This window comes from Polypterus senegalus, chromosome 11 (genome assembly GCF_016835505.1).
Source record: "Polypterus senegalus isolate Bchr_013 chromosome 11, ASM1683550v1, whole genome shotgun sequence".
Lineage (NCBI taxonomy): Eukaryota > Metazoa > Chordata > Cladistia > Polypteriformes > Polypteridae > Polypterus > Polypterus senegalus.
In genome coordinates, this window is record NC_053164.1 from 139,333,178 (window position 1) to 139,360,556 (window position 27,379).

General features: G+C 36.9%; 1 protein-coding gene across 2 annotated transcripts in view; it reads right to left on the bottom strand.

Moving 5' to 3' along the window:
- Positions 1-214: 214 nt before the first annotated feature.
- The window catches only part of LOC120539530 (dihydropyrimidinase-related protein 2), a 174,167-nt gene continuing 147,002 nt past the window's right edge, over positions 215-27,379 (bottom strand). For both annotated transcript variants that reach the window (XM_039769677.1, XM_039769678.1), the window contains exons 5-14: positions 20,357-20,418; positions 19,270-19,350; positions 13,776-13,844; positions 12,898-13,018; positions 10,126-10,282; positions 9,905-10,046; positions 9,340-9,510; positions 8,124-8,303; positions 4,268-4,433; positions 215-2,834 (exon numbers count right to left, since the gene is read on the bottom strand). In XM_039769677.1, coding sequence (XP_039625611.1) covers positions 2,743-2,834; positions 4,268-4,433; positions 8,124-8,303; positions 9,340-9,510; positions 9,905-10,046; positions 10,126-10,282; positions 12,898-13,018; positions 13,776-13,844; positions 19,270-19,350; positions 20,357-20,418 — 1,241 coding nt within the window. In that variant the 3' untranslated portion in view covers positions 215-2,742. The remainder of the gene's footprint in view (positions 2,835-4,267; positions 4,434-8,123; positions 8,304-9,339; positions 9,511-9,904; positions 10,047-10,125; positions 10,283-12,897; positions 13,019-13,775; positions 13,845-19,269; positions 19,351-20,356; positions 20,419-27,379) is intronic.

Genomic DNA, 27,379 nt, shown 5'->3' on the forward strand with positions numbered 1-27,379 from the left:
AAGTTAACAAATCCCATCCTGTCCCAAAAGGCTCAGACTAATATTACCCAAGAAGACGGCGATGTGCTGACAACATTTCAATCCATGCTGACTCCTGTCTATTTTAACCCTCTTTAGTTCGGGTTTTTTGGTCATTTTTTGTATACTCTAACACTAAGCAAGCAAACACAAGACTTAACCAAACAGCCAATACAATATTCTTAGCTTCATTGTGTAAAATTAAGTTTCATCTTTAATTGGATTAAATAAAAACATGGTTTAAAAGAATGAAAGGAAGACTAAAGTGAATTAATTCTTACATTCTTAAGTTACACACATCAAATTGACCCTAACGCACAAACCTTCTACATAAATTGAAAGATATTTAATATTAGCAACAGCAAAACCTCTAGAATGGAAGTGATGTACCTGTAAGACTAGCCAGACTGGTACTTTACCCTGAGGACCCTCAGAGGGCTATCCCTTCAGAGACGCGCTTCTCTTTCTTTGCTATATCTCCTCTCTGCAACAATTAAATTACAGACCTCGGAAGTAAGTCTGAAAGTACTTAAACAAAAGAAACTGCCATATAGTGCTGGGATTGGAAAGGATCAAGTTTAGTGTCGAAACTGAAGAACAGTAGATTCACTTACTCAGATAGAGTAGTTGCTTTTAACTCTTCAATAAACATGCATTTCACCTAAAGCATTTAGAGTGGTCTCCTCATGGCTGTTTTTTTTAACAATTTCCTTTTTTTTTAATAAATGCCTGCACTATTAAGCAATTTTCCTTTTGAGGCTATACTGCCTGATATGACTGCAAAAAATGAAAACAACGCTGCAATATTTACACTATATTATTCTCGCCAAGTAAACAAAATACCAGGTCATAAATAATATTTTTTTTAAATCTATAATAAATCACCAACTGTTTCGGCTGCAAGGTTGGAAAGCAAAGAACATTGAATTTATGACTGCGTGGCTATAAGACCAGGTCAGAACGAGCCAACACTTTGCTGCCTTTAACTTGTTAATGGGAAGCAGATCTATGAGTTAAATTAATACTAGCATAAACACTTGAATGAGCACAAAAGAGCCTCCAATTTTAACGATTAAGTAAGAGTATAAATATTACATTCATAAAAATAAACTTTATACAGAAAAGTTAAACAAAATGTTTACAAAAAAATAACAAAATAACAGCATGTAGCATAAACATCATGTGCCTTACAGAAGTGGACACCAATCTTGCTTTCAGACAATTGTTTGTATAATTTGCTTCTAAATGTAGAATATTTAATTGGCATGACTGAAAGACAGGTCTTCTTTATGATTCCAAGGATCTGCTGAACACAATAAGAAGCAGAGAACATAAATAATTTTGCTATATCTCATTATAAATTAGCTGATGTTGTTTGCATAAGACCTTTGTATGAGCCAGGTACCCATCAGATAAGAGAGGGCACAGAATGTGACCAAGGTAAGATTTTGCGGCATTTCAAAAATGAATGGTGTAGCCATAACTTGATGGCAGTCCTACAGTGAATGGAACAGAAATCTTTGTTTCTGCACTGTTTCATACAATGCAATATGCATTTCAGTTGATGGGAGGAAGGATCTGAAAGGTCCCCAGTTGTGATAAAATGACATCCAAAATCATAATGGCAAAGTATTAACAAAGAAAGGTGCTGATTACAGCATTTGTTGTAAAAGTAATTAAATAAGGAAGAGACTTCACGGCTCTTTTGAGAAAACATTTTGCATTGCCTAAGCACATGTTCATTTTGAAAAAGGTCACAAAAAGCCATGACCTCAAAACCTTCCTCCAGATAAATTTATTAAATGCTGCATTGTTGTTCTTACCCCCCATGCTGAGTATGGCCTGAGACATTTGGCTTAGAAAAAGTCTTGTTCAACAGAAATCCTTGTGGTGTTTATTCCACTCAGTGCTGGACATGTTTTAAACAGACATACACACAAATACCAAACTGAAGTGCCTTTATCTTCTGTCTACCAAGTCAGAAATCAAAATCAAGTCCTCTGAAGGCACAAGGTTATTTTTTTTTCCTTTAACACTGGAGTAGCTAGAGGCAACCTCAAATTGTGTATGCCATTAACTGTAATTTTGATTCTCAAGGAATCAACCAACAAAAAAAAAAAATATTTAATTGCAAAAAACTTTTTAAAAATGTTTCTGTAGCCATCTGCCCTTGACTTCAGGGTACATGTTATCTTGATTTTAACCATGATACAATTTGCCAAGGTTTTACTGAACCGGTTTTGACCAGATTAGATTTTTATTTAAATTCCATAGCAATCGCATATTTAGATGTTAGATGACCGTTTTCAAAAACAAATTAGTGGACGGTTGTGTATATATACACATACATACACAACACATTAAAAATACTATGTAAATTTTCACTTAATTGGCATTTAAACCTATTACTCTAAAACTGAAACTTCACTTAATTCTTCCTTTAAAAAAAAAAATGGGAGAAAAAAAATACAAACAAAAAAATGGTCTATGGAAAATAGGAAACAATATGAACACTAAATAATACAGTCTTGAGTGCTTAACATGTAGTTTCATGTTTATGAGGCAATTTTTTTTTTAGGTTAGTTGGTTTTTCAGTGCAAGACTGAAAAATGGGCTATCATTGGTGGGAGGTTTCAAGGGAAAATTTAGGGGGCCTACTGAGCCGGTCAGTTCACAATGACCATCATGCCTCTCTGATGCCCCCATGGGCCAGGAGATGAATGCTTATCCCAGGCTTGTGATGTTGGCACGACCACCAGGAGGGGCAACAATACGCTGGGTGGTACGGCGAGGAACATTGTCATCAATCTGGGCCCCTAAGATTAAGAAGAAAAGTATTTTAAAAATATGCAGTATATGAAACATGCATTTCTGAAGCCTTTGAAATTAAAACATAACTAAAAAATGTACATTTGGTTTTCACTAACAATATATATTCTTATATACATAAGCAAATATAATGTTACTTTTACATTATGAAGTCTTAATTAGAGGTCACAGCATTAACTGTAACAGTATTAAGTGCAATTTATTCAATATAAGCACAACAGATAGGTCCTCATCGGATAAATGCAGAGTATCTAAGATAGTAATGAACTGGCATCATATCAACACCAGACTATATAGTATAGTACTAACAGTAGATGATCTTGGTCTAAATGTTGTTTCAGTGAACATCACAAGGACATAAGGGATACATTTAATCCACAGTTAATCCTATTGTGGTCTGGTGTTCTTCGTTCACATTTTCAGCCGAGTGTCTCATTTCTTGTTAGCACAAGCAATAATTGACAACAAAGAACAGGGGATTAAGTAACTGCGGAACGGTTGGGGAAATATACATTTTTTTTCAGCATCAAGAAACATTTTCCACCTTCAACAAATATTCTTGAAAACACTACATTAAAAAAATCAAAATGACTGTTGCTGTAAGGCAGACTGCAGGATTTCTGTAAAAATGATTCACTTTGGATCTTGTAAGAAATGCCTTGAAATTCTTAAATCAGTAAAACGCACCAGTGATAAACAAAACAGTGGATTTTAATTTTGCATACAGTTTTGTGAAACTGACTTTGAAATTCTTTTCGCAAGAGACTTTGCAACCACCAAACGTGGTACTCACTAAAAAAGGTTACTAGGGTTTTGCAAACCTTTTTTTTGTTGTTGTTGAAGAGTTTTAGTTACACACCAAATAATAGACAGACATATAAAAGTAAAATTAACATGAAAACACTATTAAGGGACTACCAGGAGATAAACACCTTTATTTCACTCTTAATACAACTTTCCATAAATCACTGGCTCATCACTGCAATTCATTTCAAAAACCACAGCTAGAAAAATACTAAACCATAAATCTGATACCATATTAGTGCATTCACCCTTACAGATATAGTATGCATTTACATTAAAATAACAGATGTGATCATCTCAGGACGATGTCAAGAGGAACACACACTACAATTGGCTCCTAGTGTCTCTATGAAATAACAATATTAATAACCATCAGGACAGCAGTTTCCATAGTTATATCCATGATGTATCAGTTTTTCAGCATTAAAAAATAATCATAATATAGAATAAGAAATGGAATGTTACTGTGACTAAAGTCAGGAAAATAACCATACATTTTAGCACAACCACCTCTAGGTCCTTTTAATATCCTTGAAGCATGTTATATATCTGCATAGGCTTCAAAGATAATTTTGCATTCATTCCCATATTTATTATCTAAGATTTTAAAACATACCTGAAAGGCTGAATCCAGATTGGTGTAGATTGCGCACAGGTTGAGCCTGCTGCTTAGCTGGGGAGGTCTTGGCAGAGGAAGCTGGTGTCACAGTTTTTGGGGTCACAGATACATCGCAGACTGGGCCATCATACAACCCACGGGGAACCCCACGTAGCTCAGCCAGCTGGGGGGGACAAAAATAAAGGAAAGTTTTAATATACTTAGCACTATTTTGATTAACATGCAAAACCAGAGGAATAACTGCCATAGCAGATCGGTGCATTAGTACCACAGCCTAATCATTAACTCTTTTAAATGACATAAAACCACCAGCGATCTTTACAATATTTGTACAATATTTTTTGTAAAATTAGATTTTCAGAAAGCAGCTTTTTTTTTTTAGTAAGAACTAGGGGGCTCCGCCCCCTGTTCGCACACTCCAGGGTTTGGTTTACCAGATATACAATTTAAAGAGAATTGTTACATATGCATTATTTTCACTTTTACATTAAAACTTTTGCAAAAAAAATACTTGCCCTTTATTTCTGGCCCTAGGTGTGGTTAAATCTCTTTCTCACAGGACTTATAATGATGCTTGTGTTGAGAAGGGGGGGGGTGGGGGGTGTGGTGGGGTTTGGCTGAAAGCACGCTAAGGAGATGCCGTCGGATCAAGTTGTTTTGCTGCTGCTGCTGAGCTGCCTGTTATGTTTGTCATGCTGCGCGTTGATCATTTAAAAGTCTATACAGCAGCTGTCCTTTTGCCACTTCGTGTCTCTGCCGCTCGTGTTGTGAAGGGGGGGTTGAACACACGTTAAGGAGAAGCGGTCGGATCATCTACTGGCGTGCTTCGTGTTCTTCTTGTTGTGCTGCACGTCGATCATTTAAAAGCCTGTACAGCAGATGTCCTTTAGCCACTTCGCGTCTCCGCAGCTTGCATTGTAAAGGGGGTTGGGGTTAGGGATGAACGCACGCTAAGGAGAAGCGCTCGGATCATCTGCTGGTTTGTTGCTGGCGAGCTGTGTGTTCTGCTTGTTGCTTCTCATTGTTTTAACAACAACAACAACATTTATTTATATAGCACATTTTCATACAAAAAATTGTAGCTCAAAGTGCTTGAGCAAGTATCTCTGCCAAAAGCATTCCAACAACTGCTAGGTTAGATGTCCGTGAACTTGTTTTAAATGTTGTCTCACGGGACGTCAAATTGTTTTCCGAGAAGATCACGTCTTGTCTCCCTCACAAGATTTTTTTTTTATAATAGAGAAATATATTAAAATGTTGCTGAAAATGAGAAAATGTTTATTAGTACACAACTTGCAAGATTTAAAGGAAGTTAGCTTATTTCTAGAAAAGAAAATGTTTTTCTAGTGCATTTAAGTAAAATGCAAAACTTGTAAAGCTATTAATTCACTATATTTTTTGCTCATTTTCAAGTCAATTAAGCAGAAGACTAAAAATACCACTTTAAAAATGATTCAAATTTAGATATTTTAAAAACATTTCCTTGTGGGAAGTAAGCCTTTCAGAATGAACATTGTTATTCAAATACACAGTATTTTAGTACACAGTAATTCAAATCTATATGGAAAAAATCTTATTTAAAAGAAAACGCTGACTTTTTTTGAAACCCTACTATTGTGTTACTCCTGATACACTATGCTGCAATACATCCATATTTTGAAGGTGTTTTCCACATCGATTCCATGACCAGTGGTTTTTCAATTTTTGATTGAATTTTTTGTATTGTCACTAATAAAATGGACAGATTTTTCTACCACACTGATCTGCTTCTTGGTAAATGGGTATAATAGCAAAAGACTTTAAACACTTGTCCAGCACCCTAAGTATTGTTTTACTCTGGATCCTGTTCCGTTTCATTCTTGAATCTGAAATCCCTGATTTGCAGTAATTTCATATACAAATCATTAAGCATTCACTGCAGAAAACAAAATATGATTTCTTTTCATATTAAAAATAACTGCCATGTTTCTGATATGACTTTTATTATTATAATGGCTTTAAAAATGGAAACAAGAGCACTTTCAATGTCAGAAAGCATACTTGAATAATTTAACCAACAGATTGAGAGGTTGCTGGCTTGACACAATTCCTAAAAAAAGAAGAAATGAAAACAAAGTATTAACATGTGTCATATGTTTGTGTACCTGTAAAGAAAGACCAGTGGCACTCTGTACATTTGGTCTACATTCCACAAGCTTGGATACTTTGGATTATTTGGAGTGTGGGGGTAAAGTAACATGTGTTTAATGTATTTATGTAAGCCAATTCCTGGCTACTGGCATTTCACAACTTAATACACTTTAAACTCTCTGCCTCTTAAGTTAATGAGACATCTACTAAATTTTGGGACACTATACTTTTATTAATTCCTATAACTCGCATTATTATACTTCCTTTTCCTTAGCAGACATCTGGCACACCCCCTTAGCTAGCTGAAAACCCTCTTTTTTCAGGTATTTTGGGAACATGACACTCTCCAGTAACAATAGGTTTTTTTTTTTGTTTTTTTATCAACAGAAGGTGGGAGAAAGGGAAGCATTTTCTGGATTCCTTTACATTAATAATGGTTAGCTGAATTTGTATTAAAGTATACTTAAAAAGGGCTCAGAAACCTTGCTGATTCAACAACATTTTTAAAACAGGTGTTTCTGCCACATACTCATGCTACAAACCTTGCATTCTGCACCATCACAAAGGTACTTTTCTAGACTGAATTCAATGTATTGCCATTTTCAAGGGAACAGCACGGGATGATACAAGCACTGTGGCATGGTCATTATCCTGCTGTAAGTATACCTTTGAAAAAGGATAGACTGTAGCCAAGAAAGTATGCTTCAAAAATCTTAGGTATACTGTGGTATTTAAATGACACTCACCTGGTATTAAGGAACTTAATGTGTGCTAATAAAACAGTTCCAATAACACTATTTCCACCAGCTAATACCCTGAAACAAGGTAAAATGGACCCATAAAATTCATATGGTTTCCAAAACACTGTGCCCCTGCCATCTGCATATCTTAATATAAATCAAGACTTGTCAGACCAGGTGACATTCTTCCAAGTTTCAATCATACCGTGTAGTTTTATCTTCTTGTTTTTAGATGACTGAAGGTGAACTTAGTGTTTTCTTCTGCTGTAGCTCATCCCACTTCAAAGTCCAGCATGTTCTATGCTCCAATATGCATTGCTGCACACCAAGTTTGCAAAAAGCTGTCATTTGAGTGACCGTGGCACTTCTGAAAGCCCTATCTGAAATACCTTTTTCTTGAGTGAGTCTAAACATTCTCCTCTGCACACTCATTAACAGTGTATTTTAGCCCCAAGAATCGTTTTTGAGAGAGTTTTTTGTTTATTACACTATTCTATGTTAACTCTAGAGATTATAATGCCAGCAAATTCCATGTTCTAAGATGCCGGAAAAGTGCATTTGTCACCAAGAATAACACAACAGCCAAAGTTGCTTCAATCACATGTCTTCAACAATTGCTTAAGCAAGAACTATACCTCATGACTACATCTGCATATGGTACAAGCTAGGTTGTTTGCAAATGGACAGCTATTTGGAGGCATAGGCTATCTAGATTAACAAGCAGACATATATAAAAAGACACCACTCCGTTTCAAACATTTATGGAATTTATATTGTCATGTTTTTATGTTAATTAATGAGCTAAACTGAATTTCCATGTGCATTACAAAACCATGTGGTCATGTATATAAATGTTATGGGATTGATTATTTGTAAATGATGTGAAAATGTACTAAATGACAAGCACAATACAAATATAAACTGACCAGAAAATACCTTATTTGATTTCACAAAAGTAACATAAATGGGTTTCAAAAGCTTACCCTGCTACGAGCCTTTATCCTCTTGTAAACATAATCAGGGAAAGGTTTGCGAGGAATGTAGCGTCCACTTCCCTCTGTTGTGTGTAGAGTGCCTTCCTCCAGAACAATTTTTCCTTGGCTGATTACAACAAGAGGAGCACCACGTACCTCTGTCCCTTCAAAGATATTATATTCCACAGCCTAGAGGTTAAAAAAAGAAATTGAAAAAGGTATGATTAGACTTAAGATAAAATTAGCGAAATAGAATAAAACTTAAGAGGAAGATCATTATTTGGTGTAACTCTGAACTTATAAATCACCATACATTCATAGCTTAATTACAGAATTTTGCATTTTAAGCTCTTAATTTGATGAATAAAAAAATTCTTCAAATATTCACAGGTGATTTTAACAAAATTGAAAACTGGCTTTTAAAAAACAGGGATATAATGGAATGATTTAGCAGCCAAAGTCATGTCAAACATCAGAAATTACAAAATCAGTATATAATTTTACTGGTTTATGACATCTCATTAAAAATTTCAATCAATATTATTTCCAGGTCAGACAAAAACATAGCTGATTAAGTCTGAAAACTTTTATCAGTGGCAGGCCTAATCTATAACCATGATAATCTTTTTGGTCTGCTTTTAAAATGTGAAATAACTTGCATATTTTAGACCTGCATTAAGCATTACCTAAGCAAATCTGAATTTCACACGTTCATACAATGACCTAAACAATACTCCCAGAACTCAAAAGATATTCAATTTAGATATATTTCATTTCAAACAGACTTGCTGTTACATTCATACTATATTTCCGGTATGCTACCAGGATGGACTCAGTCTCTTTTGAAAATTATAATCAACACACAAGACTACAGAAAAGGAAACACAAATTTTAAGACATCGTACAAGCAAGCACAAATTGATGTAATAGACTATGACTGTATGCTTTATGCAAAACTAAATACTATTTATTTTGGGAAAAAAATCCTTGTCAAACCTAATTAAGCTTGCCATAAGAAATCCAGGAGTATAGCTCTAAAAAACTATTTAAGTTTCCTTGAAAAACAAACTTGTAAATATACAACTAAATATGCATGCTCTAATACTGTTACTGCTTATTGTAAGAATGGGAAATATTTTAAAGTATGACCTAAAAACACCTACATATGGCAGAACTTCATATACTGCTTGAATATTACACATTCCTCTCCCCCCTTCTCCCCTACCAGATTGTGGCTCTTGGCCGAGATGGTTTTTACAGTATCTGGGTCCCAGATGACTAGATCAGCATCCGAGCCAACAGCAATGCGCCCCTTGCGAGGGTAAAGGTTGAAGATTTTTGCAGCATTGGTGCTGGTAATAGCTACAAACTGATTCTCATCCATTTTACCTGTAACCTACAAAAAACAACATTGAAGCTGTTAGAGATTTTATTTTACAGACAAGGGGAATAGAGTTATAAAAAGCATTTAGGAGATGCTTCTTTAAATAAAACAAACATTTAACTAATCAAAATTCAGGGCAGTTACACATAAAAACTCAAATTACTGGTAATTTAGGCATAACAGCAAGTAAATAGAACTACAACTTACACACAAGTCATCCTGAAATCATTTCTTTTGGAGTAAGTAAATCATTCCCATGTTAGATATATGTTCCCCATGGAAAAGGGAATGAACAAGGAAAATTTTGAATCAGGATTACAACAGACTACCCATAACACCACAAAGACATTTCCCCAGCCATACTACCCTAGAATCACAAAGAATAAAAGAAAGATTATGCTCTTACCACAGCCTTATCCCAAATAATTGATAGTCTTTCCTCTGTCCCATTAGTGCCCTCTGGAATAAGTGTAAAATTGTCTTTGCCTACAGCTCTCTGTGCTGTGTTAAAAGTGCAGTGGGCACTGCCAGTAACTTGCAGATCACCACTGCAAAAATAAATCATTTTTAGAAAGACGAGTGGCATCTTTTAAACACTCCCAAAACTCAGTAATTTGAAATACATACCAGGCTAGCAGAGAATTAAGATAATCAGGGGTGGTTGGATCAGGGCTTAATGGTGGAGAGGTGACATAAGCAGCTGCTTTTGCCCAGTTTTTGCTCCAGTAGTGTGATCCATCAGTTCCAAGACTAGCAGTAATGGGCTCTCCATATACAACAGAACCTGCATGAAGAAGTATGTGTGTTAAGTAAATAGCACGACTGTTAAGTTTCCAGATACATGACTGGAGTCATAAATACCAAAAAGAAACACATCTGTTTTTTTGTTGGTTTGACAACTACAGTGTATATAAAATGATCAACAACTTATAGCTATATTTAGAGTTCTGACTAATAAAATGCACGGAAATTATCACTTTTGCAGCAGATAACCCGAAGATTGGTTCAATCAAAACTTTTATAAAAATGGAATAAAGACACTTCAATCTAGCAAGGAAATATACTTGCCTTGCCATCTGGGAGGAATTAAATTAAAAGTGGTTCAGTTAAATAAGGTAACTGTGCCTTTAATCAACAGATGTAATAAATAATTTAAATAAAGAAATCAAATATACAAATAATAAAACAAATTTGTCCCTGGGGACAAATAAAGTTCTACTTATCTAGGACATGAACAATAATGTCCAAAAGCAGAACATCATGGCAAGCACAAAGTTTCTATTGATAAGTTTCAAAAAATATGATTCATAACAAATGGTGCACTACAATACACTCAATGGGCTACGAGGAGTTAGGCTTGGTGAAAAACTGTATAATGCATTAAATTGCCATGACCATGCTAGTAGAAGAGATACAATACAATAACTGGAAACCTAGATTGATCAGCCTTGAAGATATAAACCAAATTAAAGCAAACAAACAAATGTTAAAATGAAAAAGGTCCTGCATCTGCAGTAATTAATTTACTGTGCAGGTAAGGCAATACTATATAGTCAAATTTTGATATACAGACAGACCTCTTATCACCCTTACCAAGACAATTGTTGACACTTGGAATCATTTTATCTTTTTTCTTGTATTAAGTTAAGGTCCTACAGACAAAACTCATGCACATCACATTCTTTTCTAAGGCAGTAATGATGCTTGGAAATTGGGTGCTAATCTGGTTACGTCTGTCAAGTTATTTCAATAGCTCAGAGGCCGTTGTTTCTGTTTATATATGTAATTATGAATGAGCAAATCTTAATTCACTTTTGCATCTCTGTATTGATAAGGTAAAATGAAAATACACTACTTTAAAATGATGTGAGTGTATGAAAGAAAAGTACTAAAGAAAACATGAAGAACAAACTCACATTGACATTAAGTACATCAACACCAATGTTATAGTAAGAAAAAAAAAGTGAAATCTAACTTTAACTTTGCTTTATCTAAAATGACATATAACACAAAAAATCCTTAAGGATTAAACTATGTACACTATCCCCTTTATTAGGTACACTTTGTTAGTACTGGGTCGGACCCCCTTTTGCCTTCAGAACTGCTGTAATTCTTTGTCGGATAGATTCAACAAAAGGCTGGAAATATTTTTCCAGATTTTGGTCGATGTTGACATGATGGCATCAAGCAGTTGCTGTAGATTTGTTGGTTGCACATCCTTTATGCAAATCTCCAATTCCACCACATCCCAAAGGTGCTCTATTGGATTGTGATCTGGTTACTGTGGAGGCCATTTGAGTACAGTGAACTCACTGTCATGTTCAAGAAACCAATTTGAGATAATCTGAGCTTTGTGACATGTTGCTTTATCCTGTTTGAAATAGAAGATGGGTTACACTACTGTCATAAAGGGATAGACATGGGCAGCAACAATACTCAGGAAGGCTGTGGCATTTAAACGATGCTCAGTTGGTACTAAGAGAACCAAAGTGTGCCTGAACCGTTGATACAAGGCAGGAAGGATCCAAGCTTTCATGTTGTTGACACCATATTCTGACCTTGCCGCCCGAATGTTGCAGCAGAAATTGACACTCAGAATAGGCAACATTTTTCCAATCTTCTGTTGTCCGGTTTTGGTGAGACTGTAGCCTCAATTGCCTGTTCTTAACTGACAGGAGTGGCAACTGCTGATGTAGTTCATCTGATTTAAGGTTTGTCATGTTTTGAGTTCAAAAATACTCTTCTGCATGCCTTGGTTATAACGAGTGGTTATTTGAGTTACCATTGCCTTTCTAATAGCTCAAACCAGGTATGCCATTCTCCTCTGACCTCTGGCATCAACAAGGCATTTTTGCCCAGAGAACTGCTGTTCACTGCATATTATCCCTTTTTTCTGACTATTCTCTGTAAACCCTGGAGATGGTTGAGCATGAAAATCCCAGTAGATCAGCAGTTTCTGAAATACTCAGACCAGCCTGTCTGGCACCAATAATCATGCCACATTCAAAGTCACTTAAAAGTCTGTCTTCCCCTCAGCAGATCATCTTGACAATGCCTACATGCCCTAAATGCATCGAGTTGCTGACATGTTATTGGCTGACTAGATATTTGCGTTAACAAGCAGTTGAACAGGTGTACCTAATAAAGTGGCCGGTGAATGTACATTAATGTAGATGTCTGCATATACATTACAAAAATGGCAGCAGTCATGCCACAAACCTTTCCAAAACATGATAAAGATATAATAGTTTTGTAGTGGAAATGAGTCTACAGAAATTTCCAGCATATACTATAATGCCACAACTCTCTTGTCCTTTTCACTGGACTTACGTGGCAAAAGCAGTTTCCTTGAAGACCTCCCCAAACCCAAGAAAACCTACAAAATACATGTATACTTACCCTTCTTCCTAGCTAGCGCAATGACATCTGCTGCACTCTTGCTCATCACCTTGCTGATGTAGACGGGGCAGTTAGTCTGGTTGGCAATGGTTATAGATCGATTTACTGCCTCTGCCTCCACCTGCAATTATAGAGAAATACATTACTGCAGCACTTCATGCCTAACTTTGCAACATTGGATGACACTGCTGAAATACTTGTGTTTAACATGCTGTGTCTTAAATCAAATCATAATTTATTAACCTCCTTATCGTTAGACCCAAGCATCATTTGAGCAGCAGTATAGGAGCATCTCGTGCAAGACCCAAGGATTACTCGGCCTGTAATAGTGCTAACAGCATTAATGCTGAGCATTACTCAGGAAACAGTATAGACATGTCTTGCATAAGCGGAACCCAGGCAACAGTGGAGATGCATCTTCTCCTAGCCTCATAATGGCTTCTTGTAAGAAATACCTCTCATCAGTAGTGATGACGAGATGAATCTGTCTTCAGGCATTGAAATTGAAACAGACAGTGAAACTGAAAATGATTCTTGTAAATCTGAAAAGTGGCTTGCATCACTTGCACATGTGCAGTGTGTTGTTCATATTATTATTATTAGTAGTAGTAGTAGTAGTAGTAGTAGAAGTAGTAGTAGTATGCTCAGTAGAAAGATGAGATTTAATAAAAATGTCATTTTTTTAAGCCAAAAAATGCAACACTTTTTAAGTGTTTTTTTGAGAAAAGTGTAACGCTAAGGAGGTTTTAATTTTGTTATAGCTATAAGCACCTCATTCAAATAAAATAATATTCCCTTGATTTCAAACTTTTGTCATAATACATTGCAAAATATGTCAAATAATGTGTGTTACTTGTAAATAATTCCAATACACTTACCTCCTCTGGCCGGCTCAGTACATGACCTTCTGGACCAGTAATTCCAAGCTCTAAAATGCGACGTTGCTCCTATTCAGACAGCCACATAAACAAAGAGTTAAAGAGTTTGCATTATACGGCAATATAATGTTAATCACAGTAAATAACTACGTGTCTATAGTGTCAAAAGATAGGGTGAAAAAGGCAAAAGATATCTTTAGGGTAGGGAAACAATTAACTGTATATTGTTTATGATTACAGCTGCCACAATATACTACTCATGAAATGTGGCGATTAATTATGCTATCCATTTAGTACTTTAGAAGATCAAGCTTTCCTAGTTTTAACTGCAGTAAACAGCAAGTGATAATGGTATCCAAATTCACAGACGTATCTGCTGACTACATCAGCACATTTTATAGAAACTGAATTCTTCTTCTGTTTGCTGAGGCTTTCAATAAATTTGAAAAGTAAGAGTAATGGTGAATCTAGATCACCTGGACACTGAAGACGACATTTTAGTTACAAAAGCAAAGAGCATCATTCATAATTTGTAATTATTTTGATTTCAACAGCAAGGATGATAATAAAAACATAATACTGTAAAAATAAATCTACGACAACACCAAACTAAAACACAAATAATTTATATAACCATCTAAAATTCAACCATATTTTGCAATGTGAAGTGGGTGTGAAAGCTAAACCAGCAACACCAAGTACCAGTGACTTTAGGCACAAAAACCTTTTGCTCTATAACACATCACTGTGTTTAGCACGTCTCAAGGGAAAAAAAATAACTGAAGCCTTCAAGTTTTATTGAACAAAAGATACAACTCAGATTAGCACAGTGTAAAAGAAGAGTTTAAAAAATAAATACCATATACAAAAGAATTATTTCTCTCCAAATTGTGTTACCCTCGCTTTATTCCATTTGCTTAACAGAAAGTAAAATGGATCTGAAACAATTGGTTCACTACACAACCTCAACTGATCTATAGTTAAGTAGAACTACAGAACCATGCCAGCAACAAAATTAGGGTTGAATACTCATATTAAAAATAAGTAAATATCTGAGTAGATTCAAATGTAGGTTAAATGTTTTAAGTGCTACTACATGTATGTTTGTACTTAATGTGCCTTTGCATGCGGCATAATTATTAATATTTGTGCTTGCAGCAGGTCTGCAAAGCATGCAGTGCTTATATCTCATGTACTGAAGAGCTTACACTTGGAAGCAAAGCCCTTCACAAAAACAGAATTTTCTGTGCAAGATACGTGACACATCAAAGAGAAAACTGCAGCTGGGACACTTCACATGGTTGTAATGTATATGTGAAACCCAAATAAAACCACTGATGATTACTTAAACATGTTAAACACACTTGTTACTTTAGTTCTCTGCACACAAGCACCCTCTGCTTCAGCCCTCCACTATGCTGTGTCTTTCTACTCCTACAAGTTGAGGCATGCAGAGTCTATTCATGTTTAACAAATGAGAGTGTTGCATTATCATCATTTTAAAGTATTTTCTCTGACCAATTTTTGTTTGAAATAAATTTTAATTAATAACAACTTAAAAATTATGCTGCAAAGTAAAAAATAATCCACATCAAAAATTGAAAACAAATCAGAAGCAGCATAGGCTATAGGTTTAAATAAAAAAAAAAAGTTGAAGGCTTGATTTGAAGTTTGGAGAGTGGAGTGCCAGTCAAGTGCTGCAGTAGGGGTCCAATGGCCAAAGAATGTCATACAACAGTGTTTCTCAACCACTGGGTCTCACCTGCTGCAGTCATTGGGTTTTTGTGTAGATCGCAGTGGGTAGCCTTAGAGATCAACAGAACTGTTCAAAATGTGTGTGTGTGTGTGTGTGTGTGTATATATATATATATATATATATATATATATATATATATATATATATATATATATATATATATATATATATATATATATATATATATATATATATCTGCATTAATATCCACTTGAACATACGCATTAGTTTTACCACAGATGGGGGCAGCCAACACCTATCCCACCCAACCTGGTGCTCATTTCACTATGTGACATCCCACTAACCCTCCATGGTGTAATGTCAGTACAGCTAAGCTGTTGAAATATTGCCATATCTTATGCTCAACAGGGCTGTGGAGTCGGTAGATAAATGCTCCGACTCCGACTCCTCATGTTTCTAAATCTTCCGACTCCGACTCCTCTGTATGTATATACTATGCTACTGTATTTTCTACATCCATTGAAGGAAAGGAAGGCAACATACATGTCATTTCACCACAGAACTACTGGCTAGGAAGCCAACACTCTACTATAATGCCAGATTAAAGACAAACACAATGAAAACAAGGTTTTGTTTATTATTATTTTTTTAAACAAGTGTCTGGATAGTAATAGGAGGCATAAAAATCAGGAACAGGAAATGTATTGGTTCAAAAATACAAACCACATTCTTTGGTAAAACAAAAAAAAAGCTTAACTATATGAACTAAAAACAATATCTGGAAAACCTATATTAAACTTGGAATACAGTTATAGTTAAAGGAAATCATGAATCATGTTTGAATCCCATAGTCAGGTTTAAAGTTTAAGTTTATTCCCTTCACTTATACAAGTGTCTCTAGTCCTGCAAAAAACATTTACCTAATTATCAGCGAGAGTTAAGGCCCCCAAATATGCAGCGATCCGTGGCCGATTTTGCCACCGACCGATGTGCGTGTACAATTGCGGCAATTGATTGGCGGCAGCAGATTTCGGGTGTCCACATGGACGGGCAGATCCAGCTTGCCGAAAATCTCGACCACTGCCCCCATCCAAAGTAATGTGATGCCTCTGTCTGCTGCAGTGGCCGTCTCCTCTGTCAGCCAGCCGGAAGTTTAGTGCATTGTGTCACTCACCGACCAGCTGATCAGCAGAACGAGCCTCTGCTGGAGACAGGTAGGGAGATCGGTGTTCTCGGCTCCTTGCCCCTTCACTAGCGCATAGCGAAGGGGAGCCGACGGAGCTGAGAACACACCAGATGATTTTTCAGGCGTTTGACTCGTGATGACTCGTTGGACGGCCGAAAAATCGGCAGTGCATCTGTAAATGTATGGGGGGCTTTAGGCTAGGTTGACAGTTCCCTGTAACAGTGGAACACGACACAATGGAAAGCGGTGCCGCACCTTACCTGTGCATTACATCCCATATAGTGACGCATACAATCAATGAAAAGCATGCTTCATGGTTACTTGACATGTTCGTTTTGTGGTAACATTATGCACTGCATGCATTGGGCTTTATTCTTACAGCAGAGAAGTAGTTCATTATGACTGTTTGTGAATTGGGACATTTCAACTTACTTTTTTAATTCCCATTTAAATTTAGTAGGAGTTGGAGTCAGTTAACTTTTTGCCGACTCCGACTCCAGGTACCCAAAATTGTCTCTGACCGACTCCACAGCCCTGATGCTCAACACTTAATTGAGTAACAAGGTGCAAATACATGACTAGGCATGCAATGAAAAAGGGGACAGGAAAGTACTTTTTGAAATGATGGTTCTGTGTGCATGATCTGGCACATCACTATACAAAAATGACACAATGGCAGCATCAAAAACCTCCTGGAATACTTCTGGAGTTTATTGTATATAAGCATAGATACTGTACATGTAATGTTTTTTCCTTATCTGTACAGCAAAACTATCAGGTTGAGTTTACATTAACCTCTTAATCTTGTGATATACTCCTTTCATTTCATATTTATTCCGTGCTTTGACTTTACAAACACAGAACACACAACTTTTTTGCTTAACACAGTAAAGCACCAAGTTAACATTCGTACGCTTGACATTTTTGGATGGCTGGTGGAGAATTTGATGGGTGATGTTTCAAAGCAATCTTTGTTTTGGTTAAAGTACAGTGATCCCTCGCTATATCGCGCTTCGACTTTCGCGGCTTCACTCCATCGCGGATTTTAAATGTAAGCATATTTAAATATATATCACGGATTTTTCGCTGGTTCGCAGATTTCTGTGGACAATGGGTCTTTTACTTTATGGTACATGCTTCCTCAGTTTGTTTGCTCAGTTGATTTCATACAAGGGACGCTATTGGCGGATGGCTTAGAAGCTACCCAATCAGAGCATGTATTACATATTAAATAAAACTCCTCAATGATATATGATATGCTTCCCGCACGGTGCTTGATTGTTTGCTTTTCTCTGTCTCTCTCACTCTCTCTGCCTGACAGAGGGGGTGTGAGCAGAGGGGCTGTTTGCACAGAGGCTGTTTGCCTAGAGGATACAGACGCTCTTCTAAAAAATGCTGCTTTATCGCGGTGCTTCGTAATACTTAAAAGCCCAAAAGCACGTATTGATTTTTTGATTGTTTGCTTTTCTCTCGTTCTCGCTCTCTCTGTGACATTCTCTGCTCCCAACACGCATTCCTTTGAAGAGAAGATATATTTGCATTCTTTTAATTGTGAGAAAGAACTGTCATCTCTGTCTTGTCATGGAGCACAGTTTAAACTTTTGACTAAAGGGTGTTATTTCATGTCTAGAGGGCTCTAATAATGTTAACAGTGTGGGAGAGTTTCTAAGGGCTTAAAATATATAAAAATAACCAAACATACATATGGTTTCTATTTTCGATTTTCATCTATCGCGGGGGGTTCTGGAACGCAACCCCCGCGATTGAGGAGGGATTACTGTAATGACATGATTGCATATTTCTGTAATGCAGCATATTGCTATATTGTCTTAAAGAGAGTTTTCTCTCATTACTGATGTTTTTAGGCAATTTCACATTAGCACTTTAACACCTAAATTATAACTATCCTATTACTTATACGGGGTCACAGTCACAGTTGGAATGTGGTCAGTCCTGTGTAAAACAAAGTGCAAGAGCATGCAGAAAGATCATATAATATGCAGAGCAACACTATCAAGGTTAAAAATGGATCATGTATCTGTGTTGCCAATTAAACAGTTATTATGCTTTGTCAGGAGTATTAATGCTCTATCATAAAATATAATGTGATCAAGTTAGCACCTGTGCTTAAAAGCCAATCTATAATCCAGGCTAGAATTCTATTGTAAAACAAGCATTGTGTTGCAAGTATAAATGTACAGCATGCAGTTTAAATTAATGTAAGTAGATTAAAAAGGAAAGGATACCTTAAGCATCTTACTGTAAAAACTTTAAATTAAATTTACATTTGAAGTAAGTATAAGAAATCATTGATAAATAGTGTAAGGTCTCAGTGTCAATTCTTCCTTTAATTTAATGATATGAATGCATGGAGAAAATACTGAGAAAGTGTTCACATCTGTAGAAAAGAGGCAATTTACCTACCAAAATCTATAAACAGTATTTTGTCCCAAATAAAGTACAAAAGATTCATTTGCATTCATATAACCATGGGACTAATTAATTTGTCAATTAATGTCAACATATACTCTGTTAGCACCTTTGGTTTCAGTTTTTTATATCTCGAAAATTGGAAAAAGGTATATAGTTACCTCTGCAATGACATCCCCATTCTCAGCATGGACTTGTGCAATTGCTCCCAGATCTCGTATCACACTCATCACTTCATAGATCTGTTGGAGCAGCAAAATCATGAGACAGACTGAAGAAATGAGCATATCAGAGATGAAAAGAGCATGTAGAATACCACCACATTAAAATTTTCTAGGTACTGTCCTTTAGCTATAATACCATGCTAAACCAGAATGCACATTTTTCTCAGCAAAGATAACTTAATAAACACAATCTCAGCAAGATGAATGAATAATATTTTTGTAATAACACTGCATATGTTAGTATTGTCTGTGATTCATATAAAAACTGTATTAAAAAAAGAAAAAAATACGTACAACTTAAAATGAGTCCATGGGAAAAAGAAAAAAAACAAACAAAAAAACTCATGTTTATCCTGTCAAATAATCTACATGTCCATTATAGAGTCAAATGGTGAAAGCATGCAGAAAGCATGATTTTATTGGCTAAATTTTATTAAATAGTTACTTCTGGAATTATCAGCACACAAATAAACAGGAAACCTAAAGCCTCTTAGAAAGGACTTTTTGAATTTAAGACACACCTCTCCCCCTCACTTGTTGGTCAAGAGTCTTATCTTCAATTCAAAAAGAGGCTTTAGGGTTTCTCTTTATGTGCACAGTGATAATTCCAATTAGTAACTGTTTAACAATATGTTACCAAAAAAGCATGCTTTTTCCACATTTTGAGCATAAGACTGAACAACAGTAGATTATTCGAAAAAACTTTTTTTTTTTATTCCATTGCACAAATAACCCTCCTAACAAATCCAACCAAACAGAAACCTGCAGCAAAGTGAATTTATAGGGACCAAATTTGGAAACAAGTCTATTTGATATAGTACTTTAACTGACAAACATGCTTGTGAACTACATTCTTCTAAAGTGCTTACCACAGAAATATTAGTAATTTATTTCATACTTGGGCTATGTACTTAGTAGTTATTAAATTGAAAAAAAAAACCTGTATTTGTATAAAAAACAAAAAAAAAAAAAAAAAAAAACACACAACCTAAAAGCAAGCATTCATTAATAAAACAGTGCCCACCTGAGAGTCTGTAAGCTGAAAAACATCCTTGTACGCCATGTAAACAAGGAAGGAGTTTACACCTACACAAAGAGAAAGTCATTGATGATTTTATATCAGTTAATAATGCGCATTTCCCACATCTCTTATAAAAGTGTTCTTATGATATACACGTTTTGTCACAATATACATAAGAAAAAAAAAGTCAAGAAAACCCGTTATGAGAAATATAAATGTAACTATTGTAATTATTTTTGTTATTCAAATAAATATGACATATACTGGGAAGATCATTTTGAGAAATATGTACACATATAAACTTTGTGGGTGTGTGCACTCATCCAGTATTCCATCCAGCCACACTATGATTTCTTGTATTAATAATTCAGGTAATGGGAATGATCATAATGCAACTAGCAAAATAAAAATGCAACATGATTTTAATTAACTTAGGGTGTTAAATTTCTAAAAGTGTAACATCAACTTAAAAGATTATCAAAAAAAATTCAGGCAAGAAGGAAACCTAGCAAAACTATAAAATTTTACAAAAAGAAATACATAACACAATTGCAGTTTAGGCTACATTTATAAACACAATAATCTCAAAAGTAGGAAAAATATATATATTTTTTAAAAGAAAAGCAGTTAATCAGTTGCACAGTGGATATTTAAAAATCTCACACTTAGTCTTACAACTCCTTACAAAGTCTGAAAGTGATAAACTTTATTATTTTAGTTATCTTCTGATTTAAAATGTAATTATTCCTGAGTTGCAGTTCAGATGCTAAATACTGTAGGTATTAGACCATTAGAAAGCAGATGTTGGAAAAAAAAACTGAGAAAGCAAACCATGAAAAGAATCAATGTTTGGTACTGTCTTTAATGAGAGATTTAGTCATGAAGATACAGTGCATCCGGAAAGTATTCACAGCGCATCACTTTTTCCACATTTTGGACAACAACCATCTATGCAGCAATCCACCAATCAGGCCTGTATGGTAGAGTGGCCAGACGGAAGCCACTCCTTAGTAAAAGGCACACAGCAGCCCACCTGGAGTTTGCCAAAAGGCACCTGAAGGACTCTCAGACCATGAGAAACAAAGTTGTCTGGTCTGATGAGACAAAGACTGAACTCTTTGGTGTGAATGCCAGGCGTCACATTTGGAGGAAACCAGGCACCGCTCATCACCAGGCCAATACCATCCCTACAGAGAAGCATGGTGGTGGCAGCATCATGCTGTGGGGATGTTTTTCAGCGGCAGGAACTGGGAGACTAGTCAGGATAAAGGGAAAGATGACTGCAGCAATGTACAGAGACATCCTGGATGAAAACCTGCTCCAGAGCGCTCTTGACCTCAGACTGGGGCGCTGGTTCATCTTTCAGCAGGACAGCGACCCTAAGCACACAGCCAAGATATCAAAGGAGTGGCTTCAGGACAACTCTGTGAATGTCCTTGAGTGGTCCAGCCAGAGCCCAGACTTGAATCCGATCGAACATCTCTGGAGAGATCTTCAAATGGCTGTGCACCGATTCTTCTCATTCACCCTGATGGAGCTTGAGAGGTGCTGCAAAGAGGAATGGGCGAAACTGGCCACGGATAGGTGTACCAAGCTTGTGGCATCATATTCAAAAAGACTTGAGGCTGTAATTGCTGCCAAAGGTACACTGACAAAGTATTGAGCAAAGGCTGTGAATACTTACGTACATGTGATTTCTCAGTTTTTTTATTTTTAATAAATTTGCAAAACCTCAAGTAAACTTTTTTCACATTGTCATTATGGGGTGTTGTGTGTAGAATTCTGAGGAAAAAAATGAATTTAATCCATTTCGGAATAAGGCTCGAACATAACAAAATGTGGAAAAAGTGATGTGCTGTGAATACTTTCCGGATGCACTGTACATTGCCCCAAAGTATTTATAAATCCTGCTTCATCCTCGAGAAAAATCTCCAAATCTATGTTATTTAAACAACCTCTGCTATACCATTTCCTCATCGTAACTGACTTACTTCTTAAAAAAAAAAAAATAACACAAATACAATTTTCACATATTTAGAAGAGGATTTCTAATATAAAATTTTGCAGCAAAAAACAGCTCAGCAAACTGCCTTTAAATCTTTTATACAACAGGGTTGTGGGATAATTACATTTATCTTAATGAAAAACAAACAGGGAAATAAATCACCCTCCAATGGTGTGGATTATGAAACCACTATATACAATAAACTAACAAGTTAACTAACTGGTCACAGGAGATGCCTCAATTATCTTTAAGAGCTATTTCTATGAAGCAATCTTTTCTATTTTTCATAGCCAACAATGCAATTGGGATGGAGGAAACATTATAATGACCTTAAATAAACAATGAATGAGCACAGGAAGTTGTCGACTTACGACAACATTAGGTTTCGATGAACCGGTCATAGGTTGATCTGGAAACAAGACAGACTGGTAGATGTAGTTAAACATGACATGTATGTTCAGTACTGTATAATAAGTCCCTTGAGCCATATTATTTGTTTTATATTTTTTGTATCTTAATTCTTAGCACATTGCCTATATTTTCTATCATTTATTTTTTGTAATTGTTTTTATTATTTTGTTTCATTATTACTGTTGCTCGCATGATTGTACTCGTAGTTCCAGTAAGAACTGTACGCTGTTATGCTAACAACAAGCTATGGATTACAAGTGACATCAAGGAGCTTTTGAACCAGAAGAAAATGGCTTTTAAAGGTGGTGATCAGCATGAGCTCAAGCGTGTGCAGAAGGAACTCCGAGTCCAGCTCAGGGCAGCGAAGGAGCACTACAGGAGAAAGCTGGAGCAGAAGTTGCAGAATATTGGCATGAAGGAAGTGTAGGATGGGATGAAGATCATCACTGGCTGTAGCTCGAAGCGGGGTGCCACCATCAAAAGAGACGTGGGGAGAGCAAACCAGATGAACAACTTCTTCAACCCACTCTCACCTTGGAGTACTGCACCCTCCACACATCTTCCTGCTGATGCCAGCATAGGAGAGAGTTTCCGCCAACCCTCAATTACAGCAGCCAGGTAAGCAGAGAGCTGAGGAGACTTTGTGCCAGCAAAGTAGCGGGTCCAGATGGAGCATCGCCACGACTGCTGAAGGCCTGTGCACTGGAGCTGGGGAGTCCTCTACAGCACATCTTCAATCTGAGCCTGGAACAGGGGGGAGGCCCGAGGCTTTGGAAAACATCTTGCATCACCCCAGTCCCAAATGTATCACCTCGTAGTGAGCTGAACGACTTCCAGCCTGTCGCTCTGACATCACATGTGAAGACGACCATGGAGCTGCTGCTGCTTCACCACTTGAGGCCACAGGTCCGCCACGCCCTCGACCCTCTGCAGTTCGCATACCAGGAGAAGGTGGGAGCGGAGGATGCCATCATCTGTATGCTATACAGATACCTCTCCCACTTGGACAGAGGCAGAGTTGCTGTAAGAATTATGTTTCTGGACTTCTCTAGTGCTTTCAACACCATCCAACCTCTGCTCCTTAGGGACAAGCTGACAGAGATGGGAGTAGACTCATATCTGGTAGCATGGATCGTGGACTGTCTTAAAGACAGACCTCAGTATGTGCGTCTCTGGAACTGCAGGTCTGGCATTGTGGTCAGCAACACAGGAGCGCCACCTGGGGCTGTACTTTCTTCGGTCCTGTTCATCCTATATACATCGGACTTGCAATACACCTCAGAGTCCTGCCATGTGCAAAACTTTGCAGACGACACTGCTATCATGGGCTGCATCAGGAGTGGGCAGGAGGAGGAGGAGTATAGGAAACTAATCAAGGACTTTGTTAAATAGTGCGACTCAAACCACCTACAACTGAACACCAGCAAAACCAAGGAGCTGGTGGTGGATTTTAGAAGGCCAAGGCCCCTCATGGACCCCGTGATCATCAAAGGTGACTGTGTGCAGAGGGTGCAGACCTATAAATACCTGGGAGTGCAGCTGGATGATAAATTGGACTGGACTGCCAATACTGATGCTCTGTGTAAGAAAAGACAGAGCTGACTATACTTCCTTAGAAGGCTGGCGTCTTTTAACAGCTGTAATAAGATGCTGCAGATGTTCTATCAGACAGTTGTGGCGAGCACCCTTTTCCATGCGGTGGTGTGCTGGGGAGGCAGCATAAAGAAGAGGGATGCCTCACATCTGCACAAACTGGTGAGAAAGGCAGGCTCTATTGTAGACATGGGGCTGGACAGTTTGACATCCGTGGCAGAGTGACAGGCACTGAGCAGGCTCCTGTCAATCATGGAGAATCCACTGCATCCACTGAACAAGTATCATCTCCAGACAGAGGAGCAGCTTCAGCAACAGACTGCTGTCACTGTCCTGCTCCACTGAAAGACTGAGGAGATTGTTCCTCCCCCACACTATGCGACTCTTCAATTCCATCCCGGGGTAAACGTTAATATTATACAAAATTGTCTGTCTGTTATACTTTCATTGTTACCACTCTTTAATTTAATATTGTTCTTTATCAGTAAGATGCTGCTGGAGTATGTGAATTTCCGCTTGGGATTAATAATCTATCTATTTGATTGCCGAAACTTTAACAGCTTCACAAATCCTTTCTTTGTGTTATGTTACATCATCAGTGTGAGCCTCTCCCCCTGTTTATTATTAACTGTGAAAGGAGTTGTACCAGCAGAGTTTGAGCACTCAATGTTTTCAGTTTTAACATTTCAGCCTGTTAATAATAAAAATTAACAGATAAAGGAGTTCAGTGTTTTTTCATTATCCCTTCATGGAGGTTTACACAAAGAAGCACATTGTGAGCTTTGGCGGGTTAACCGGATTCAAAGCCATAGTGCAAGCAGTACAGTGCATGTGATGAGCACTGCTTACAATGGGATAATTTAAATTCACACGCAATCTGATTTTCTTTTCTTTCCTCACTCATATTGCTCAATCCCCTTCATTTTTGTGTCAAAATCATTTGCTTTCTTCACGCCCTGTAATTGTAAGTCAAATGTAACTAAACATGGTCAAAACCGCTGCAGGTAATAAACTTGAGATTGAGGTGAATTAGTCATGGCATACGGAGCTGGCGTGGTGAAAACTTTCATTTGCCCATGAGACTGAGCAGCATTTGTAAGTCAATTGTGCATAAGATAACAACTACCTATACATACATTTCAAGGGTTAAAAGCTGAAAATGTGCAGCTTTCTTTTAAATGAAAAGAGATGGAGTTTTCTTGCCAAAGGTGCAGCATTCTACAAGTTATACAAGTTCAAATGAAGCAACCTTCCTCTCAACCTTTCTTGGCCTATATCACTATTCTCTTCAATTTCCTCTACATTCACTACCACCACGTTTAAAACAGCTAGTTGACCTGCCAGTAACAAATCAGACTCAAGCTCCAACTGCTACTAACTGCATCCCTTGAAGAATGCAGACATCCTACAGACTAGAGAGCATACATTGGTCTTAGCAGAAAACACTCAATCTGTGGCAACTCAAACCTATCTGTAGGAAAGGGATTCACTTTTGTAGCCTAGTAATGCTCTGATTGATCGGTTGTTGATCTAAATAGGCCAGTTTTCACTACAGAAGACTTGGTGATCAGTAAATTGGCTGATGATAAATTTTTTTTCAGCATGTGCTTTTCTAAGCTTTATGGTAATTTTCGTTGTAGTGTTCCTTTTTGGGAGGTGCTAAGGTAACTGAGCTAGCACATAACTTTATTTTTTTTTTTTGCTGCAAGCATCCTGTAAACAGAGGACAGTAAGGCAGATTTTACCAGAGAGACAGAAGATTGGAATATCAGCCTTTACATGCTTAGTGAACAATAGGCTTGTTAGCTTAAAAGCAAAATGTGTCCATTTTACTTGTTAAATTGTTAAGCATGTTAGTATTGTATCTTCTTGATAAACATCTTATGAACATCTGAATGATTTCTGGCATTTTAAAGGTTTGTACTGTGTCTCACACAATATAGGTTTTGGTACAAACAAGTACTACATAACTAAAATGGCAATCCAGTTCTATAATTACACTCAAAAATAACAATGATTAAACCTATAAGTACCTGTATATTTACATTTAAGCAGTCTACCAATATCAATTAATTGAATTAATATGTGAGAATATATGTGTTTCCTCCGCAGGGTGTACTGGGCTTTCCCTTAAAGATAGGGTGAGAAGCTCAGTCATCCAGGAGGGGCTCAGAGTAAAGCCGCTGCTCCTCCACATCGAGAGGAGTCAGATGAGGTGGCTCGGGTATCTGATTAGGATACCTCCTGGACGCCTAACTGGTGAGGTGTTCCGGGCACATCTAACCGGGAGGTGGCCCTGGGGAAGACCCAGGACACGCTGGAGGGACTGTGTCTCTCAGCTGGCCTGGGAACACCTTGGGATTTCCCCTAGAAGAGCTAAAAGAAGTGGCCGGGGAGAGGGAAATCTGGGTATCTCTGCTCAAGCTGATGCCCCCGCGACCCGATCTCAGATAAGCAGAAGAGGATGGATGGATGGAATATATGTGTTAGAAATATGTATTTGTTGCTGAAACATTAGGCTATGATCCAGATAAGTACATTACAGGGGAAATTAAACAATATAACAACTTCAATTATGAGAAACATTTAATTTTCTTTAATTCCATATGTATTAATAATTTAAAAAAAAACTCTATATTTCTACTGGTTTAAAAAGTATGCATTTTAGGAGAATTTTATTATTTTAGTATTTTGTCTCCGAACAATAAGCCTAAAGAATTTGTTTTGTTAATAAAAAAATGAGCAGGCAACACAACACCTGTCATCTTTATTTATAAAAATACCAAAGTCAAAACTTTAATATAGAACATAAGGCTTCTCTGCGACTGGTTATGAAGGAGCTTAGTGTGACAGCTTTTTTAAAAACAAAGGGAAAAAAAAAAAAAACACATTAAACTAGTATTAGAATCGGCCAATCCAGTAACATATCATCAGTGATCAGCACTAAAAAAAAAAAAATTACCAGAACATCCCCAATAAAGACTATAAATTACTTAGTAATCCCAAATCTAGTGCAC